General features: G+C 40.0%; 1 protein-coding gene across 2 annotated transcripts in view; it reads right to left on the bottom strand.

Annotated features, from left to right (window-relative positions):
• The window catches only part of LOC129363211 (adenylate cyclase type 9-like), a 90,164-nt gene extending 69,732 nt beyond the window's left edge, over positions 1-20,432 (bottom strand). For both annotated transcript variants that reach the window (XM_055035162.1, XM_055035163.1), the window contains exon 1: positions 17,171-20,432. In XM_055035162.1, coding sequence (XP_054891137.1) covers positions 17,171-18,983 — 1,813 coding nt within the window. In that variant the 5' untranslated portion in view covers positions 18,984-20,432. The remainder of the gene's footprint in view (positions 1-17,170) is intronic.
• Positions 20,433-22,455: the final 2,023 nt, after the last annotated feature.

The raw sequence follows: 22,455 nt of genomic DNA, 5'->3' as shown, positions 1-22,455 counted from the left end.
ACATTTTAGTGCCCTCTTCAAACATGTTTCACAAAATATATATTACTGCCTACAGAACAGGAATGCAAATATATATAAATAGTGAATATGTTTTGCTGTCTAAGCGCCTTTTGGCGATATTGATGCTGCTGTGCAGATTGACAAAGTGATAACTATAAAGTGATGAGATACTACGTAGCTCAAATTCACGAGTAAATCCGTGAATACTAACGGCACAAGATGAATTAGATGTTCTGGATGGAGACTAAGCCAAATCTGTTTTAAAGAAATTAATTGACCATTCAGTCTCTTTTCACAATTACTTTAAGAGCTTGTTTAGCGCACCAAACGCTAAGTATACATTTTGGCCTTATGACGTCTTTGAATACTTTCCTCCCGAAATTCTGGAAAATGTAAAAGCTTGTAAAGATCATTTGGCATAAACTTGAAAGATTAAAGCTACATTTCCAATTACTATAAAGTAATTAACCCTTCAGAGTAATATCAGCATTAATTGTTGGGCATCCTTTTTTATATGTCTGGCTGCAAAAGGTTAAAAAGTGCAACTGACACTGAAAAATGTCTGCAAAAAAACCCAAAAGACTAATGGATGCTTTTTATAAGGTCAAAACAATAAATTTATTAGTGATGCTTATATTGACAAAGTACCAAGATGGAGATAATTTGACCTTTCAGAGGAAAATATAGTATAGAAACTTCCCTTCCAAACAAATTCCCAGTCCCAAAACTGTATTACTAAGAAAATAAAAAATCCTTGTTGAGGTAAGGTATTGTTCAGTCACAACCATCTAAGAGCTCCAGAAAAAAAAAAACACTAAGAGAGATTACCTGTCCTCTCTTTTTCACCCGACTTAAATATCATCAAAGAAGGCAGGAAGGTTCTGAATTGGGACAAGAGAGAAATTATTCAACCCTAAAAATACACACTTATTTAAAAAAAAAAAAAAAAAAAGAAAAAATGCTCATGGAGTGAGGAGGGAAACAAAGTGGGACAAGCTAAGAAAAAAAAATCAAACCCAAAAGTAGTTCAGAATTTGACAAGCTGGAGGCAAAGTAGATCAGATGTGCTTCTGCTTAAAGCTTCGAAATAAAGAAAACATACAATGCCTTTTAAAAATATTCTCACCCCTTGAACGCTCTTACATTTGTCCCATAACAAAATATGAAGACTGAATATAATTGCTAATAGGTTGTAAAATGATACATAATTTTAAATTATCATTCAGATATAAAAATGTGAATAGTGACACACTTGAAATTATTTGTGGAAATGTTTGCTAGCTACGCATCATTTTCCTTTCATTTATTAATCATGCGCAGCTTTGTTGAGCCATAGCATTAAATATTAATAAAATATAGACTATTGTGTTTGTAGCATAACACAATATGTGACATATTGAAGGTAAATGTAAAAAATAGAAACCGTGTTGCTCAGTTGGTTTCGAGACAGTCTGTCACACCGAAGCAGATCATCATAGATCATCTTAAAAGACAGGAATCCATAACCCTGTTAACTTCAAATGTCAAAGCCCAATACGAGTGAGACAAATCAGGGGCAAAAAGCCTTTCAAAAGCTACACAACGAATAGTTTGTGCGTGTGTGTGTGAGGAGCTGCATAAGCTTTTAAACAGATTATTGCGTTGGTGCCCGTTTCTTTCCTGTCAAGGAGAATCTCATCTACAGTCTTGACATGAGGTTGCTGAAATGGCTGCATGGGGGATCATGGATTGAAGGTCCTACATCTTCAGCTCACTTCAGAATACATATGAGCTCAAAAAGCCTCACGGGGAAAAAGGTCAGGAAGCCCCAACTTTTGTTAATTTATTTTCAGCTCTGTGTGGATGTTCGGCTTGATGTCAGTCCCTCTGCCAAAACTTTTGAAGCTTTGTGAGGCAGATCCATATATGCGTTTGACCCTCTCACTCTTGGTTGTCCTTGGGCTAATTGAAGAACACCATTACTGGCAGGCTCCGAGCATTACGGGACGTGAAGTGTCCTGTCGTGTGCTATCAGCAGACTGGGAACAGTAAATAACCTTTCCCCGTGAGAGCCCAGTAACATTATCTCCATCTCTTGAACCTTTTTGTTCCAAACAGATGAGTGCAAAATGAGAAAAGCCTTTTGTAAACAAATCTATTACTACCTTACACGGCCACAATCTCGTGGAACAAATGTCCCAGAGCCCTCAGTGCGATGCAAAGAAAGAATCAAACAAACACAATAAAAGATGGACGCACACACAGATGCATAACAAAGTGGTCATTTTAGACACTTAAACGCACCCAACCACTGGTCTGAGCAAAGAGAAGGGCAATTAAATGGCAGCCCTGCATGATGGCACACTTATAAATGCCCTTTATGTAAAAATGAAGACCGAAGAGATGGAAAATGTGACGCACATTAGGCTGCCACTAATCTCCCATTTTTAGAATGACTGATGAGGCTCCCTGCCCTGGGCGTCATTCCACCTGGGGGCAGCACTGGAAATCCAGAGAGAAGTTCTCAGCTTTGCAGGTCCTGCAATAGTTTTCTATTGCTCACTTGCGAGTTGAATAAACATGAAATCTGCCAAGAGATACTAGCTGCATGTGAGAAGAGACAGATAAAACAAATTTGAATAAGGCTTACTGTTAAATGAGACATCCAAAAAAGCCTTTAAAATGATAAACCGTACACTAAATAATGCTTATTAAATACTTTAAAAGAAAACCTGTTATGAAATGCAATAATTAAATGCTTGAAATGGCTAAGAAACAATTTTATTCATGAAATAGTTACGGCTAAATATTTAAACAAGGTAAGCATGTTAACATATTCTGACTATTTACTTTTCAAGAACTCATTTTTTCCAGGAAATAACTGCTACAAGCTTGGCATTGCTAATCTGAATTGAATTTAAATGAAGAAATATGCACTCTGATGACACTAGATGCCATTTAGACCACTGCATTTTACGAGTGGAGCATTACGGTGTTTGCTATAGTGCTCCACTTGATAAATTTATTAAAAACTGGCTTTGGGTTTATTTCAAATAATTTGTAATTGCAAAGTAAAGGGCAAAAAAGAAAGGGAGAAAATTTGGGTAAGGTTAAAAGGGAAAGAAGAGAGAAACAGGAGAATACAGGATGATATTGTAGAGGTCTGCTTCTACACCTAAAAGAGAGGAAAACACTAGCAAATCAAGAAAGTATAGCGACAAACATATGCATACAAAAACAGCTCCAACATCCCTGTTAAGTCCCTGGTACTAATTGATACAAGAATGCATGCAAATGTGATACTCACTGATTTATTAGATATACATATTTCTTTCTTTCCAACTATATTTGCAGCCAGAGCTTCACAGAAAAAAAACAACAAAAAAAACTATATATATATATATATATATATATATATATATATATATATATATATATATATATATATATACACACACACACACACATACACTATCACCATCCCAGAGTGGCTTATTAAAAAAAGGAGAACAGAGGGCAACAAAGAGAAAAAGAAGGTTTGGCAGATTTGCTTGCTTCAGCACACAACCACATGAACACAAACACATTGTGGGTCTGATCTCCTCATAATGACAGGTTTGCCTTTCAGGGCCAGGTGTCGGAGCAGGAGGGCAGAAGAGCAGGTGGCGCACAGAAACTTGCACTGCTATGCCGAGCAGATCTCTGTGCCATTTGGCGCGTCAGCAAGAACCCTTCCTCCTTCTCATATCACACTCTCCCTGTCCAAGGATGTACAGTATGTCTTCTTCCCGTTGATGGGGAAAAGAACAGGAGGGGAAGAAAAAAAAAAAGAGTGGAAATTTGTCCAACATTACAAGCTGTTTAAGAGAAACTATGGAATGGTGTACAGGGGATTTAAAAGATAGAAAATATGCTCAAGAAAGATTTGAGGGCTTTCATTAGTAGCACACATAAGAGTCATCATGTAGTTGCGGATTGATAAAGTAGATACTGTAGAAAATGTTTCCGGAATTAACTGGGATTTTTTTTCTCACTTGCTATTTAAATTTTTGGGGGACGGTGGAATTATATCCACAAACCTGTGTTCTCCATAGATTTGTAGAGAACACAATGAACTGAGTACATAAATAATGGGGCAGAATATCAATGCACAACACTTTTCCAACTTAAGAAATAAAATTAAAAAAAACTAGGAAAAAGTCTTAATTATGACTCATTTCTTCCTTTTTACCTGTTGCTGACTCTCTCCATATGTCCCAGTGACATACATTAAAGTGTCTGTAACAAAATGAAAGGTGATACTGCTCAGTAGATATTAATGTGTACATACTGTAGCTGCATTTACCCACTGATAGCTGCAAGAACCCAATAAATATGAACCCTATTTTTTCTGCAGGAGTCCCCCTTTTATTCTTTTGTTTTATAATTCAGATCAGGAGGTAATTTAAAAATGTGTTATAAATAATAGAGAGACATCTAGCAAGATAAAGTTAAAAAGTTTGGGAATCACCTCAGTAGATACTTGACGGAGTTACTCCATGTATCACAGGCACACTGAGCCAGGAGTTACAACCAACACCACACCTAATGTGTTTGTCAAACAGAGGCACAGGTAATTCAACAAAATTTCTTCTCACACACCCTCGATAACCTGCAGTGACACCTGGGACAATTTATGCAACCCTCTGCATTAATAAGAAACAGGAGGTGTTACACACCACCTGGCCTTTCTCAGCCTGACCTTTCCCAGTGTGGCACAAAAACACTGTCCTAATCTGAGAATAGTGCCCTACTTTCTCACACAAGCACACAGCCCTGAGATTTCCCTTCCTTCCTTTTCCTGTTGCAATCAACAGAAATGTATCAATATCCTTCCCCTCTTTATGTCTGTGTTCTGAACAGAGGTGGACACAAGGTTAAATGTTCATATTTGGGCCCTACATTTTTCCTGGCTCCAAGCCGACTCCAGCACAGAGCACTCAAAAAAAGAAGAAAAAAAAACAACTGAAAAACGGCAACAAAAAAAAAAAATCCTCTTGACATCTCTCCAGCGTGTTTAACTCTCACTTGGCTGCTCCTGTGTACGACGCTCCGCATTCTTTTTGTATTCTGTGCCTGTTATCCTTCCATCCTCGACAGTCTGTGGCTGTCATGCTCTGTTGGCTGAACAATAGATACAGTTGAAATCCCTCCAAAATCTTTGACATCCTCACTTTCTGTTGCTCAGTGGCCTGCATTCACTCTTTGTTTTGTCAGCTTTGCTCAGTCTCAGTGCCCTCCACTTTCTCTTCCCATCCATCTGCAGTCTGACTATCGTCTGTGTTCCTATGTGTCCAAGCCCATATCCGTTTACTTCAGCAGCACAGAGTTCTTATCTCCACAGAATTGCTACAGCTGACATCATCTGAAGAACCATTGCTCATTTTCCTTCTGGTCTTTTTTTTCTTTTTTGCATTCTTTTCTTGCCTGTGTACTCATCATATTCTGAATGTTAAAATTCTCCTACATCGCTTTGCTCCCTCTCACAGCTGTGACCATATGGCCAGATTGGCCATTCAGCACGTCTGTGCAGCAGAAATGTCCACACTGCAGAGATCATTGATGCTTTTGAAAGAAAACTTTCTGTTGTTTTGCTTTTAGCTGATTTTTAGTAATTAAGATAATTTATTTCTAATTTTCCCTAAAAATAATGGGCATATTTGACTAACATTATTTCTCCTGCTAGCAGATTTATGTTTATATTAATCTTTTAATTTGCTCAACAGCTCTCTTCTGACGGGAAAGGATCAGAAGAGTATGATGCTAACATGTGTAAGAGATTTCACAAAAAAAAGGCAAACAGCATGTTCAAAATATCAACATGCAAAGCAAACTGTGGGAAAACAGTATCCTTATTACAATCACTAAAAATAATAAATAAAGAACTCATTGAGGAGCTGCAGGCAGGGCCATAAAAATGTATAAGTACCAGTGGCTACAGTAAAAGGTCTACACTTAATGAAAATAACATAAGGATAGGCGTTGTATTTAGGGAAAAAAATAAGCATTGTTTACCTCCGCGCACACACACACACACACACAGACACGCACACACACGCACACACACAGAGCTTCACATTTACTTGAAATGGTGGAAATATCTCAGCCTGAGATCATATCGATGTGCGGCTGTGAGCAGCGCCACCCTATTGATTTAACAGTGACCAGAGATGTGAGAGTGGGAAAACGATCAAAGCTCACAGCAAAGCAAGACAAAGCTCCTTTCAACCTCTGATTCACCACCTGTCCCTGGTTTTCTGCTCTAATAATAACACATTCTGAGTGATGGCATCTCTTCAATGGGGGGCTGATGAGGAAAATGTGCTGGATCCTCTGCAGTAAATGAGGATCTTAATTATCTCAGCGTCTAGTCTGAACAAGGGATAAGTTATGTATACCGTCTTTGTATCGCCCTGCCTCGCACTCCTAAAGAAGAAGAGTCGACGGGTTCAAAGTGACTCATGGATTAGTAAGAAGAGCAGAAACAATCTGATACCAGGCCTGCTCAGAAACACTCCTGTAATGTTGCATTGTTGATGATGGTGCAGTTTGAAAATAGCAGAGGCAGCATTTTGACACAGTTACTCAATGTGTAAGACAGAAGCAGAGAGAGAAAAGTGGACAGAGTAAAGAAAAGGGAGGAGATGGACAACTATAGAGTGATAAAAGGACAGGGAGTCACCTCTGCAGGGAATATATCAGGTACTTAACACTCTGACAGGCCAAGTCAGTAGTGGCCTTTGGGACTGCCAGCATAGGAGATTCCTCAAGCTATGGAGTCTGGATGGAGGAGCAGCTGACAGCTAATGAGACACAGAAGTGATGTGCAGATGGAAAAGAAACAAGGGCATCATCTATATAACCACCGTCTGATCTTCAGTCAAATTAAACTGAGTCCCATTAGGTTATTCTGCCACACATTAAGTAATGGCACCATCCAATGTACATGTACTGAGACATGTACATTTTCAGAATCATTTCTAGAGATCTTTTTACCATTTTAAAGAAACACAATGACAGTATTCTACATAGTCTCTTCTCTCTACAGACATGCATGGAAGCACAAAGCCTACAATATTTTCACTCTCAAATATTTACATTTTTACTGACTCAAGATCAGTACTGACTGTTAGTAATTCCTCTTTATGCTTCATCTCACTGCAAGTCATGCAATAAATTGGTGTGGGTTGTGAAAAGACAACACATTAAACACTGATTAAGTAATGGACAGCCAGGGTTGGTTATAATGCAGATCCATGTAGGGATGAAACGCATTAGAGAAGCGACTATGACTACAGCACTAAAGCCAAACTCCCTTCTGAAAATCTTCAATTTGGGGTTTCTTTTTTAACAGAAAATTGAAAAAGACAAAAAAGAGATGTCAACACAAGTTACTGAAATTCTTACTATCCTTCATAAAGATGAAGATACTGTCAGCAGGAAGAGTCTCCTGTAGATTTCTGTATTGCAGCGACTCTGAAGAAACCTCTGACTAAAGACAATCTTATGAAGTCAGGGTTGTTTTTAATGGTGTTCATTTTTACTTTTTTCAGCAAAAGCTCAGTGGTTCCATGTCGTCCTCAGAACAGACCCAGCCTGCTGCTACAACAGATGGTGGCAGAAGACACTGTACTCTCCGCAACAGATTAATAGAAAACACGCAGCTTCTTGCTGCAAACACTGAAGGATCTAATCTTCCTCAAGATGGGACCTCTGATGTACATAGTGAACCAGAATGGTAAGAGTTGGACACGGAACCTTTTATTCTTTTATTTATTCTGTTCGTCAGGTAGTCATTGCTTCAGGTGATTGTTGATGCATCTGCCTGTGTCTTTTGACAGTAAATCAGGCTAATTTTGCTTTTTTTCAATTTTTCATACATTAATATTATGCAACCAGGTCCCATTGTTAAATACTCCACATCTTAAGTTTCACCCAGAGAGTAAAATGCCATGAGGGACTTTGATTAATGGTAAGTGAACTGCAAATTTGTCTCCATCCTCTTCTAATGTTCTTCCTTTAAAACAGCAACTAAAGACGTAACTGTGAACAAGTAAGACTGCTTATGTAGGTTGTGCATTTAGAACTTTAAGGAGGTCAAGTTAATTTGTGTTGCTGCATATCCATTTAGAGTTGCACATCCATCCTCCACAGAGGTTCTCCTTCTGACAGGCTGAATGCTCCACTGACCTACATATAAAAACATTTATGGAGCAATTCATAGCTCCAGCAATCCGGTTTTTATTCTTTTCGTGTGCCATACATGAATGAATAATGCACCATCAAAGCTGACAAGCTGCTAAAAGGATATACAAAAGCATGTCTGAGGAAGATATAAAAAATTCAGAAGGCAGTTAGGACGTGCGAAGTAAGTACAACTGTAAATGTCATTGTGATATTTTATAAAATGTTAAGAAAATAAAGACCTCTTCGGAGAAAAAGGCTTGTGACATTTTAGTGTCAGTTTTGCCTATCACAATATCAGAGTTTGCTTTGAATGGGTTGCAAGAATATGGTTTAGTCTATTTGGCAACACAAACTGAGTAAAATTTGCACTTCTGTATAGCTTCTGTTTAAAGCTGTTTAAAGCTTTACAGAAGAAAACACAGGTTAGACTTTATAGAAAATCACGGTATGGACCAATAAGAACCTGATTAGTACATTTCTCATATGTATCTGCAACAACAAAATGGAACAAAAAGAGTACAAGCCCACAAAAAAATCAAACTGTCAATGAAACGTGCAATATTTTACTAGATTTGTGGAAAACGTTACCACGTCACTTATAAACCACAGGCAGCGAGTTCAGAAAATAATGCAACGACAGGGAAAAAGAACCAGAAACAAGTGGTCAAACGGAAAGCAAAGATGATTGCTCAAACAGTTTTAGAAGTAACACAGGAAGCGTGTCCGAGTCCAGAATGTGAGAGTGCTTCCTCGCTCTGAGACTGGAGAGTTTAAAATGGCGTAATTCAATTTCGCATAGTAAACCGTCAATAATGAAGCAGTTAGCAGTAATTTATTTATAGCGCAAGCAAAAATACACAGGCAATCATTAAGGAAAGTTACTTCCAAATTGTGTCATCAATCCGTGCAACTGAAGTGCAGCAGCAGCAGCGGTCTTCAGCAGGCACCGGCAGCCCTTCATCTTCACTCATTCATAATTCACACCGCTATTTATCACATGCTCGCTCCCCGCTGAGCACAGAGACGAGTCCCTGCAGCCAAAGACGGGGTGTGACTGCTTGTCAAGCCATCTGCAGAAAGACAACTGGAAGGGCAAGAGCAGAATTAGGGGTCTAACATGGAGAGTTGTGGTGGATCAAGGGGGAGGTTACAGTGCGTCCCCTCAACAGTGAGCTCCATCTGTCAATGTCACTAAAGGCAAAGTGTGTGACTGTTGAGGACTGCTGGCATTTTCTGCACCCTTGATCACAAAAGCCGGGGCGGTGGGGAACCCTGAGATGGCATAAGTGACTCATGAAAGCAATTCATCATCAGAGCTTCCACAAAACAAATGCTGAACCAGAGGACAGTTAAATGACAAACCACGAACAACGCACTGAGAAAGGAAGAGAAAAACACTTTCCTTACACCTTATTCCAAGGCTTTTGATGCTTTCAGAGGCATTTTTGCTCCATTTGAAGATGTACATGTTTGGCTACTTGTTTTAAGACTCAAGAAAAAAAACAGACTTTACTTTGCAACAATCTGGAAGTCTGAGATTCAGTCGAATTAAGTCAATTTGGCTCGTTTCTCTCCATCGTAGCACCAGTCCTCCTGTCTAAAAAGAGTCAACTGATCCTCACCTCATTCAATGGGTGGTTGCCATGGCAGTTAGCCTTCGTATGCACAGATCGAGTGTGTTGCAGGGGTGATGCAGAAAAAGCCTTGTATAGGACAAGTCTTAAGAGGCAACAGTCCATATTTAACTGCATTCAACCACCGTTCAGCATGGCCTTGTCTCACCTCTTCGTTCACTGAATTTGTCAGTCAGGAAGCAAAACAACAAACTCGTCTCTGAGCTCAAACTGCACACATAATAATATAGCATTGGACTGGGCAGTTTCCTTTACGTTAGTACTGCTCCACTTTCCTTAATTTATATCAGATTCCAAAGAGTTTTGTTATGTTATTAGTGAATGTAATTTTAATCGTTTAAGGACTCCTACTTTCTTATATTTAATGCATTTCTATTGCATCATGTAAAATTTAAGGGATAATCACTTATTTTGTAAAATCAACCTTTTTCCATATTTTCCGAAAATAAAAGTGAAAAATATAGAACAAGCCATAAAATATTCTGTTCTTTGTCAAGAAATATAGACATATTAATATTGAATATTTTAAACGGAATAACAATATCACAAACTTTCCAGTGTGAGGGGTTTGATGCATGTACAGCTACTTTAAAGTCACCCCACAGTCTCTCAAAGACATCCAGATCTGTTCTTGTTCATCATTACTTTATTCTCAGCCAGTCCAAAAATGGAATCAATAATATATTTTATATTTTTTCATAATATAATATATTTTTTCACAGCAACTTTGAGGTTTTATTCCAGGAATGCTGCATTCGGTTTATGCCAAACACGTCCTCAGCTCTTGTGTCCAAACAATAACATTTTGGTTTAATATGTCCAAAGAACATTATTCTAGAAGTCCTGGCGTTTGTCTGTGTTCTGTCTGGTATAAATTAGTCTGGTCTTATTGTTTAGTTTTCTTTTTTGTAAGAATGCAATGATGGCCCAAAACCTATTGAAAGCAATGACTGCTTTTTAATGTCCTGTCTGTATCATCTCACCAGTTCCATAGTGGCTAATGGAGCAGCTAAGGTACATAAATGGAGCACACATTTCTCTCCTATTTCATCAGGACAGATGCTACAGCTCATAAATGGATGCCATCAATATTTATGAGACAGAAAAAAAATGACTTGATTTATCAGGTAGGACCGGATTTACCAAATCAAACATTGTTACAAAATGAAATGTGTACAAACCTTTTTTTAAAAAAGTTTTTTTTTTAAATTAAATATCACTCAGTGCAACAATATTAGCTTAATAGAAACCCCACTGATATAATACAGAAAAGATAGCACACATCTTTTACTGCTCAAGACATTTCCTTACCTGTGAAAAACCTTGAACATGTCCAGGTTTAACATCCCAACTGAGTGAGTGTGTAACACAGCAGATAATAACAATTTCAGATATGAAACATCAGCTCTTCTACACATCCCAGCCCTTCAGTAACCTTCCCACAATGCCACGGTGTTTGTGAAGCCTGACAATGGTTCATGACGCCCTGCATCCCAGTTCAGATAAATGATACAGAAATTGCTGCCAGCGACAGTTCCATGCTTTGCTGAAGTAAAATGCGCAGTACAGTGCAGTGCGGTGGGGTAACATTGCTTTCTGGGTAAAGCTGTAATCTACTATGCAGAACCCAGATACTGTAGCTGGGAATTGGTTGGATATATCACAATTTAGAGTTCGGCTGGATCTTTCACTCCTCTGACAGATCTGTGGAGTCGCATCGTGCTCCGAGACTCGAGGGAACGCCAACTATGAGTCAATCTACTTAACACTCATTCATTTTAGAAAACGCCATGGCAACTGCAGCCACACCATCCTCACACTGTCTCAGTATCTACTTCTAACCTCCACTTAGTGCAGTTCATCATCAACACCTCTTGCCTGTCTACCGCAGAGATATGTGTGTGTGTGTGAGTTTTAGGAGAGTAGATATAAATGATGCAAAGGGTTTGATTGTCACTGAAGATAAAAGGATGGCTGACTGTATATTGGGGTGAAAAAGCCAAACTGTCTAAATTTAGTCAAGGGGAGTAATATGTAGGCAGAGCACGGGCCCAAACACTCTGGCAGATGGTGTCTTGGGAGAAGTGTGATACAGAGGTTTAAATGTATATGGCCTCATTTTACCCCAGAGCTAACTGCCAAGAACATTCACACACCGCTCCTTAGCTCAGACATCTATTGGACTGAAAGTCGGTCTCCATCAGAATCATCCAGGGGTTAATCTAATCATCATTTATTGGCCGCTGCTTCTTTAAGTACAGCTGGAATTAGAATAATGTCACCTTTGACTTAGCGAGCCCTTCAAAGTACTTTTATACTGAAGCATTTTAGTGCTACGTGCAGAGCTGTGTAAACAGTTTTGTTATTTAGAGAGGTTAAACAAAACCTGACAACATGGAGGCCATAATATCTCAAAAAGCAACACATCTAAATTTCAGAACAAATGTGAAAAGAAGTACAGTGTTTGACATCATCAGTTTTAGAAAGATTATGGTCCCATTTCTGTGGCTCAGGGACTCAAACAAACCATATTTTTGGTATTATCAAAGTTTGTTATATCGCCAAACTTCTGACCATCAGATATGTTTTCTTTGAATTAATAAAACCAAAGAATCTGTGCAAAGTTCATAGGTGTCAAAAAAACATAAAAATTATCAATTGAAACAATCGAACAACAAATCTTTGTGCACTTTTCTGAACAAAGTACAAAAAACAGCATTTGACAGCTAATCAAATCATCTTCCAAGTACATTTGAGAAACTATAGTGCAAACATAAAATGCATTTCAATAGGGAATCAAAGTAATTAATCTTACCACACTAGTATCAATCTGATACTGACTTGGTATCAATGTTTTGGATCGATCTGCCCTCCTCTAGTTTATAGAACATCACTTGAAAATCAGCTAAAATATATGAACTGTCTTGCTAAGCAAAGAAAACACATTAGTGGATTCTCCTGTTTCAGTACAAAATGACACTGAATTGCTTCTAAATTGATCTGCTCAAAATTTTCTTTAACAAAGCTGAAGTAAAATCGAATGCATTTAAAAAAATAAAAAACTATAAATATAGCTCAGTTCCTTTAACCATACAGCATTTACAATACAAACCATTAGCCTGGGAGAAAAGGGAATTGCTACATAGAGAATAAAACACTTGGCTAAAGCTTAACTGGCCTCATTTGCTGTGATCAAGGTCAAATGCTACAGCCAGTACAGTGAGCTTCAGGCATATATTGTACAATTTCCAAAGTGACAGTGCAGCCCAATGGGACAGCATTCACATGGTGGATGTGTGAAAGCGTCTGCATATGAATCTCCCCGTTTCTTTAATCATAACAAAGGACAAAAGTTGCATCATCTAATGCAACATTTGCAAGTAATATTATGATTTATTAAGATATTAATAACGCTTTAAAAGGTAGAAATCTCACCGTATTATACACAAACTGTCTTCTGTCATATTGCACGCTCTGCCTAGGATTCTTTTCTTTTATATCCGACATGAAACACTTTCTCCTTCTCCACCTCATTGTTGCATCATCGTAAATAACCAGAGTCATGACAGTCTAATTATAGGCAATCAATATCATTTCCAGTGATAAAAATGTTTTGCTGGGCAGGCGTTTGCTGTGTTCGAGGGTCAGAATAACACCGGGTTAGTGTGAGGAGATATGTCGAGGCAGAATTACTAACATTAGTCACTTTAGCCACAGAGATTATTCAGTCTTCCGTAATTAGAAATACCCCTCAGGCCAAAAAAAGCAGAGCGTGGTGTGGGAGGAGGTGATACAGCCATCCAGTAAGCTTTACTGGGCTGAAGGGAAAGACTGCACACTTCGAAACAACTGGTTACTGAAGATCCTGCCTGATAATTATGCAAATGAGCTGTCACAAGTTGCAATGAATCAAAGCCTTTTGAAGATCATCAGAGTGAGGAAGACTTCATGTGGTTTAATTAATTCCTCCCAACTTCAAGCATCAGTCTGGAAGGTTCACAGCATACATACCAAACAGCATAATTCCCAAAAAGCATAAGAAATATGTCTAAGCCCCTTCAAAACAGCGAAGTATGCACAGATAGTATAGCCCACCCTCGACTAATTTTGCGTCTCAACCAAAGAGCTTTGGCAGTTTTCAAAAAGACACGGTTCTCTGCAGGGTGAGACCAAGCAGGAAGTTTTCTTTTTTAAGACAGCAGCAGCTGCCATGTGTGGAAAAGGTTGTGGCATGACTTGACAACTGGAAAAAGCTCAGACTATAAAAGTCCACAGAGAGAGAGAAAAAAAACAAACACTTTACCATGATTGTCTGAAGCAAGTTGCAGTGGACTTGAATGACTTGATACCTGAGGGATCATTTCAAAATGTTCATTAATTTGTAATGTTTTTATGGAGCAAAAGGATCAAAAAGAAAGGAAAATGTTATATCCAGTCAAACTATCAGCAAAAAAACTTAAAAAAAAAAAAAACTGCCGGAAACAACAATTCCTTGAAAGAAGAGAACAGTGTTGACTCTTATCTGCAGCAGAATACAGTTAATCTGACATTTCCTCCAGTGGGATGACATTAACCAGGAACCATTACTCTGCATTTAGCACACAATGGAAAACAGATGAGTAGTTTCCAAAAGAAATTGAATATAGCCGACTTCTCCTAAGAAGGTAAGAAGAAAAACACAATGCAGCACAATTTTGATGAGAAAAAAAACAAAAACTTCTTATAGTTGTTGCATTCAGAAGCCTGTTTATTATGATTCTTCAAAATTATTTTACAATTTTTTTCAACCTAATTTATGTACAGAATATGTTTAGTTTGCAGGCTTAAGCAATCATTTTCAGAATAAATAAACTTTGAGAGCGGCAATGGGAAACATAAGCTTGTATGTTTCATATTACCTGTTTTAAATAGATTTAGTATGACCTTGAATAATTTTTAAAGGCCTCAGATGTCACCATCAGAATGCTTCGGTGCATTAGTGACTGATAAAAACACTATTTTGTACAGCAAAACAGATTCACAGGAAGAGCTATGAATCTTTGCACACATTCCTGAAATCAATTAACAACTGCTGACCAATTTTAAATGTTTTTAAACTGCAGGAGTAGCCCAGGGAGAAACACCAAAACAGTAAGAACAGACAAACTCTGAACAGAAAGGCCTGCATAAACACCACTATAAGTTAGGGATGTTACAAAAAGACAATATCTGATCAGAATCACATTTGAGATTTAATTAATAAATACAATTAAAAATAATCTACATGATTAAAAACAAAAAAGCCATAAACTCCAGCAAAGACACTATGAATGTCATTATTATTACACGGTTTAATGTTGAACCTGACATATTTACGGTTGGCAGCCAAGCCAACATGATGGCATGATTCTATTTTGCTGTTTTGTTGATGATTGAGCTCCTGTCTTGGAATATTATTTAAAACGGTTGCATCTCCTGTTTACAAAATATACAGGAAAAGTTGTCTCCTGCTCAATAAAATAAATGCTTTTCATCTCAGGAGCACAGCGAGCCAAGCAGGTCGCATGATATTTACCAAGAATGGACCAATACAGTTTTCTAAGTATGCAAAATTAAAATATGAACAACAACAACAACAAAAAACTTCTTTTTTTTACATGGTGCACAAAAAACTGACTGTACACCAAAAATGTATATTTGGTAGTGAGATTAGTTTGATACTCCATTTTCAGTCACTCATCATTAGATCCTAGGTTGAAATTTGGGATCAGATCAGGACATCTGTCAATAGAATGTTGTTACGATACGGCACCATGTGCACCAGAGCTAAAACCACACTTCTATAAGCTGCTGAACCGCAGGCCTCCGATCAGAGCCCAGAGAGCAACAGGACACAGCTGTAGCCGTCAACTTACCACATGTGGTTAATCTTTTCACAGTGTGCTGAAACAAAACTGTTCCTTTAGTCTGTAGTAACTGGAGCCAGTAACATAACACACTAACTCAAAAACAAGAACATCAAAAATACATTAACAATCACCTGCACAGAGATCCGTATTTTTGACAACACAATTTTGGAGGTAGGGGTAAACTACAAGGACCACAGACAGATGGGACACTGAAAAGTTACACGAATGATTTACACAGACTGAGTCAGACAGCACAAAGATTTTTACAGCCCTGGCGAACAACCGCCTCCTGACAGCCAGTTTTCTCATTGGCACAGAAAACCTACAGGGAGTGAATAAATCTTCAGAGGGAAGCTAAATAAATGATGAAGGCAAAAAAAAAGTCAGAAATTAAAGGAGGAGACAGATGACGAGGAGGGGGTGAATATACTACAGGTAACACATTAATCCTTGAGAGGAGAAAAAAGGAGCTAGACCAAGGATGGAAGTGACTAATGTGAGAGTTGGGGAGGAAACACATTCATAAATCACTGCTGCTCTCTAGTAAACAATATCCAGTTCACTCAGGCATGCTCCTTTCCTATGAACTGAAAGGATTTTAAGGGAAATTTATTCCATCTACAACGAGTCAAGTGGTTATTTAGATAAATTGATCATTTATGTAGCCCAAATTATTAACATGCACAAGTGAATTGGTAATGTGCGTGAATTGCAGGTTCGTTTTAATACCTATGGAAAATCCAGACACCACAACAAAACAAAAATGATTACGGCCCCTAATTTAAAAAGAGCAAATGGAGACCCCCTGAAACACCTTTCGACAGATGCCGTCTCTTCCCTCGCGATTAGCGATAATGGATCAGCAAGCTTTAAAGGAAGAAAGGAGCCATTAAGCCCCCATTTGGCAACACTAAGGTGATTTGCATAGATGTATAAAATAAAACCCCTGCAGTGAAGCAGCTTGAAGGTGGAATAATGACAAAGGTAGATGAATAAGAATGAGACTGCAGAAAACTCTCTATTGGGATAGGGGTATAGCTTCAAAGCAATCCTTCAGGGTCAGGGAAAGGTTAAAAGAATGGGATGCTCTGAGGACGTTTGAACAGGAACGTAATTGAGCAAGAGGACAAAGAGTGAGCTGCGAGGGTTGGGGAAAAGATGGCGTCTGAATGTGATAAAATCTCAATAGTCTAAACATTACAGAAAAGGCAGATAAACTCAAACCTTTGACAGAAGATCAGTGCACGGTACAAAGCATGTTTGTAACCCTGCATCAACCTTGAAAAGTACCAATATGCCTCACAGCTGCTTTAGTAGAGGAAACGTTCATATATTTGCAGTGTTCGAATTTGCAAACAATTAACAGCAATGACTGAGCTTGTTGGTTCACTGTATTGTAAAAATCAGTGAGAACGAGTAGAAAAATAAAAAATAAATACTGACCTTTGAGTTGATCAGCCACCACACTCTGTCCAATCCTCTCATTGACCTGTCCATCTTCATGCTGGTATCGGTCATCCAGGAAGTCAAAAGTGGCTTGCGAAAGGTGGACTTTTCCGGCAACACCCAACTGCTCCATCAGATTGGCCAGATTTACATCGTTTGACCAAACATCAAACTTGAACCGTTTCATTCCCAGGATACCGCACAGCACTGTACCAGTGTGGACGCCCACCCTCATGTTCACCATCTCCCTCTTCTCCTGGCAGAACTGCTCAATAGCCTGAATCATCCCAAGGCCCATTTCTACGCAGCAATAGGCATGGTCTGGTCTAGGTTCTGGACAGCCAGCTACGCAATAGTAACAGTCTCCCAGAGTGCTGATCTTCTCACAGCCGGTGAGCTCACAAAGTCTGTCAAAACGTCCAAACAAGTCATTTAGAAGCCCAACAAGGGCATGAGCAGATTTGTTGGCTGACATTTTTGTGAAGCCGACAATATCTGCAAAGAGGATGCTGACGTGGTCCATTCGTTTCATGTTGAAGGGTCTGAATATTATCTGGCCTCTGGGAATTGAGGTTTTCTTGCGTTTGTTGTTCTTTGGGCTGGAAATGGCTGCAGCTGCACCACTGGTGGAGTAACGTTTACCACAATTATCGCCAATCTCTTCGTCACCTTGCTTCATCAGCTCATCTGCCACAAGTCTTGGCATCACCGAGTGGATCATCCTCTCTTTCAGGGCTTTTTCCACCTCCAGATCTTTTCCGTGCATAATAGCCTGTCCGACTTTAAGAAAGGTGCTGCGCGAGCGCACTTCAGACATAACGAACAAATGGATGCCAATTGCATGAGCGCAGAGATGAAGCAGGGCTTTGGCTGGACCCAACCAACTGAACAACTCCAGCTCTGTTGAAAAAGCCCAGCTCCAGTTCCCTCCTGCCTGAGTTGGGAGTAAACAGCCCAGGATCTCAAATAAGACCGAGTACAACAACCCAAGCATGAGAGATGCATAAAGCCGAACGTGTAGAACACTGTACAGCAATAGCAAAACCTCAATACAGAGAGAGAAAGTGCCCACAGGAGAAAGACAGGGGAACTTATTAGAACTCCTAACGAGGTTGTCGTTGGACGTGTTGTATGTGGGCCCCATGCCACTGAATTCTTCCTGATCTAAATCGGGTGACATGCCATCTGGGTTCCTGAATCCTAATGTCTGAATCTGAGGGGCCAGGGTCAATATGAAGGTTACAAGGATAAGCAGCAGAGATGCTTGATTGTAGCAGCGGGAATAAAGCCTGGTAAAAGTCATTAGGAAGAGGAGAAGGCAGAAGATGAGAAAGAAAGCAGTAGGGAGGAGAAAAACAACTACGTCGCAGCAGGAAGGATGGGCAGCAAAATACAACCCCCAGAGGAAGCTGGCAGCCACCAGATAAAAGAGCACATAGCGGAAGCGCCGCCGGGTCTGAGGGAAACATCGCTCTCGACAGGCCTCCTCCAAGATAGACGAGTCAAACTTTGGGTCCCAGAAGTGACCTGCTGACCTCTCGAATAGCTGGGGCATCCCTTTATGAGCGCGGAAACTCTTCACCACGGGCCTCCTCACCCCAGACTCCCCGGAGCTGCAGCTCGAAGAGATGCTGTACTTGCAGTGCTTGGTGGCCCCGATGAGGCCTCCCCCGATGGAGCCCAGCGGCCCTCCTCCGTGCCTGTGCTTGACACTGCTGCCAATCCGCACCGAGACGCCTCCGTCTCCGCTCGAGTCACAGCTCACTTCTGTGTTGTGTGGCAGCAGTTTCTGATGCTGGGGAGATGCCATGTCGTCTATTGCTCCATTCGAAATGAAAACAACTACAAGAAGGCACAGTTAAATCATGACAAATATCTAGGCAGAGAAGTAAGGCAGAGCATGTGGACACAGTAGAAGGAGACGAGCTCAGTGCTCTGGTTGCAGCAATACCAGAAGATTATTGAAAGTTTTTGAGTGGTTCATTATTGCCCCTCTTGACGTCAATCGCTGCATTCCTCTACATTCCCGTCTGTTTAGACGCACTTGAGACTGCAAGGTTCATTCGCTGCCTGCTCTGTTCCACTCCACGCAGCCCAGAGATTTGCTCCCGTCATTGGAAAATATTACATAAAACTGTAAATCTATCCCGAAAGTAAAGGTTGGGGAGCAGGAAGTGGCTTAGAAAACTATGAAAGCGTAACCGAGAGGTTTTTTTTAAGCGCTTTCTTTGGACAACTCAACACAATACCTCGTCCACATTCAGTCAGTCTTTAGCCCCCCTCTTCCTCAAGTTGTCTATGTAAAGCAATGCTTCCTGTAAAAGAGCATATTTTGTTTACAAAGTTCAAGCAAAGTAACTCGTCCGCGGAGCTTCGGGTTCTCATATTGCTAGTTGTGATCAAAAAGACGGTCGACTTTCCCCGCACCTGAGGCGACGTGCGCGCAGAGACGCACACACCGAAAGCTGTTCAACGCATAAAGCCACATGCTTCTTGCTGCAGGGGCCTAATCCCAAATGTTCTCGCGCGCGGAGCCCCGTGTTTTCCTGCCTTCCCGCTCCGGCGTCTCCGGACTCCGTATCCAAACTCACAGGGGGTTTCTGCGCGAGCTGCTCTTGCAGAGGAGCAGGCGCGCGTGGAGGAAACGACCAATAGGAATGTTTGGATTCTTTTGCAAGAAGCGCGTCCGCGGGCGACTCCTGCCCAAACACGCTGCTTAAGGGCATTCACCGAGCACTTTTTTTACAATCCCACCGCATGTCACCAGCCCGCCGTGACAGACACAAGAAAAATATTCTCTAAATGTATCCGGAGCGCAGGGAGTCCACCTGGCAGCTGCGAGGGAGAAAAATCAAAGCCTTGAGCGAAGTGCAGGACTATTTCCTTTTGTCTGAAGTTTCCCTGGAAAAGCTGGGTCGCCCTTTGCGAACGCAAGAAGACAAAAAAGCCCACAGAGACTGAGTGGAGCTAATTAAAAAAAAAAAAAAGGTCCCCACCTACGCTCCCCTTCCACACCTCGGCCCCACAGGTCAAAAAGCAGAGCCCCGCCTCGATCCAGCCACTTTAATTGAATCAGACAGGAGATGGTGCTTTAAATGATCCCACTTTACCCCGAGACTAAAACGATATCAGAGCCTTTCTTTGAATCCCTCATTCCGACGAGAATGTCTCCTCTCGGGGTTATCTGGCCATGTTTGACACGATGGAGCAGCTGAGGCGATCAGAGAGGCAGCAGCCGCCACCATCTTCAGAGCGCTGACAGCCGCGACCACGGAGAGACGAGGCGCACGCGCGCGCGTGTGTCATTGAGAGAGATAGAGAGAGAGAGAAATTTACCTCAGGATGGAACAACAACCACTTCCGCCTTTTCCTTTAGCAATAAAACGGTCATCCTTGCACGTCATTTCCCAAAGGATTGTACAGGGACCCCTTTGCATTTTATGTGAATGACCAACGAATCAAATTAGTATAGTCATGCATGGTGCAAATTTATTTACAAATCTATTTAAAAAAAAAAAGAGAAGTAATAACACCTGGCAGCTGCGAGGGAGAAAAATAAAACTGGAGCTTTGAGCAAACACAGAGTTAAAGTTCAAACCCCCTTAACTCTGTGTTGCAATAACAAGACGCACGTCTTTGTCTTTATCTTTGTTTGTCTCTCAAAACTTTGCAATTTTGAATCATTGGTGGGCTGACAGATAACTGAGTGACATGCAGCAACTTGCTCCTCACAGTCAGCACTGACAGCAGCACGATTTTTCAGTTTGTCTTTTCAATCTAACAGCAATTAATATTTTTTTTATGAAATGTCATTCCTTTATTTCAGTCTGTTTTACTTTTCAAGCTGTTATCAATCGGCAGAAATTAGTGACAGCTGTTACTGATGTAACTGCCTTAACATCAATTCCCTTCCCTGAACTAACAAAGAAGCTATTTAATAAGTTTGCAACGCCCTCATAATGTACATTATTTAGGTTTATTTTGAAACAGCCTGACATCCGGTTTGCTGTTTGCTGTGTTTGGCGTTCACACGCAGAGGAGCTGAGTGCTGGGAGGGAGGGCCAGACTAAATGCATGTACCTGAGGGAAAAACAAAAGCATCAGGATGATTTCAATGACAAAGCTTCACAATAAAGATGCATCTGCAGGTGCATGACAGGAAAGGGAAACTGTGTCATTTTCCCTTGTTATATTTATTAAATCCATGTGGGTATAACACATATAATACCTAAATGGATTTAACAAACCTGATGGTCAAAATTGCCTGGAAAACACAGAGGCGTACCAAAGAAATGACAAGAAAGCTAATTAAATAAGTGCATAAGGTGGGACAAAAACAAGACACAGTGTGTTCTTTTTTCAAATGTTTAAAGATTGTGTGTTTTCTGCTTTCACAGTCTAGTTTATGTGCTGGGCTTTAGTTTGAAAATGAACAGAAGTGTGCCACTTACAAAGTGATTTGTCACACATTTCAATCAGCGTGTTATTAACGTTGTTGTCATTTGGGCACTGTGAAAGGACTTCTTATTAACAAGCAGCAAATGTTCACTGCAACTAGGCTGCATAAAATAGAAAAATAAAGCTCTGATTATTTGAAAACACCCAGTACTTGAGGATTAAATGAGTAAAATAAGTTTGTTTTTTTCATCGATGTGTATGAGAAGTGCAACTTTATGCTTGTGTCATTTTAATAATTCAGATTTAGACCCTATCTTCATTCATCCAGCTGTGCTGTTCCAGAATTGAGCCTTTCTTGCTTAAAAATCTAAGACATTTGTTCGCATTTACAAGCATCCCGCTGTGTTAATAATGTGGAAACACCTCTTTGTTCAATATAAAGCTTTAAGGACTCCTGGCTTTGCACATAAACTGGGATTTGCATCAGTCTTCAAGACTTTCTGCATCATCTCAGTTGGATTTCGATCTGGACTGGCTTTGATCTCAACCACCAGTATCCAACTTTCCTCTAATATGCAGAGGACTTTATCAAGGGTTGAAATTAGATGTTAATCCTAATAAATATTATTTCAGAATGAACTCCACCTGACTTCGCATCAACTCCAACCAACTTACCTTTTCTCACAGAAGAACTGCAGTCCCACAGGATTATGTTGCCATCACAAGATTCTATAGGACTCCTGTAGGAATTGCTGATGTGGTATTTTGACCATATTTGATTTAGCTGTGTGGATATCTGAGTTGCAGAAAACTGGACTGGATCAAATGAATCAAACCCACATTGTAACACCGTGCAGTACTTATCCAGCCTCAAAACTCATTCT

Source organism: Poeciliopsis prolifica, unplaced genomic scaffold (genome assembly GCF_027474105.1).
Source record: "Poeciliopsis prolifica strain line A6 unplaced genomic scaffold, Auburn_PproV2 SCAFFOLD010, whole genome shotgun sequence".
NCBI lineage: Eukaryota > Metazoa > Chordata > Actinopteri > Cyprinodontiformes > Poeciliidae > Poeciliopsis > Poeciliopsis prolifica.
The sequence above is the reverse complement of the archived record's forward strand: the minus strand, read 5'-3'. Positions and strand labels throughout refer to the sequence as shown.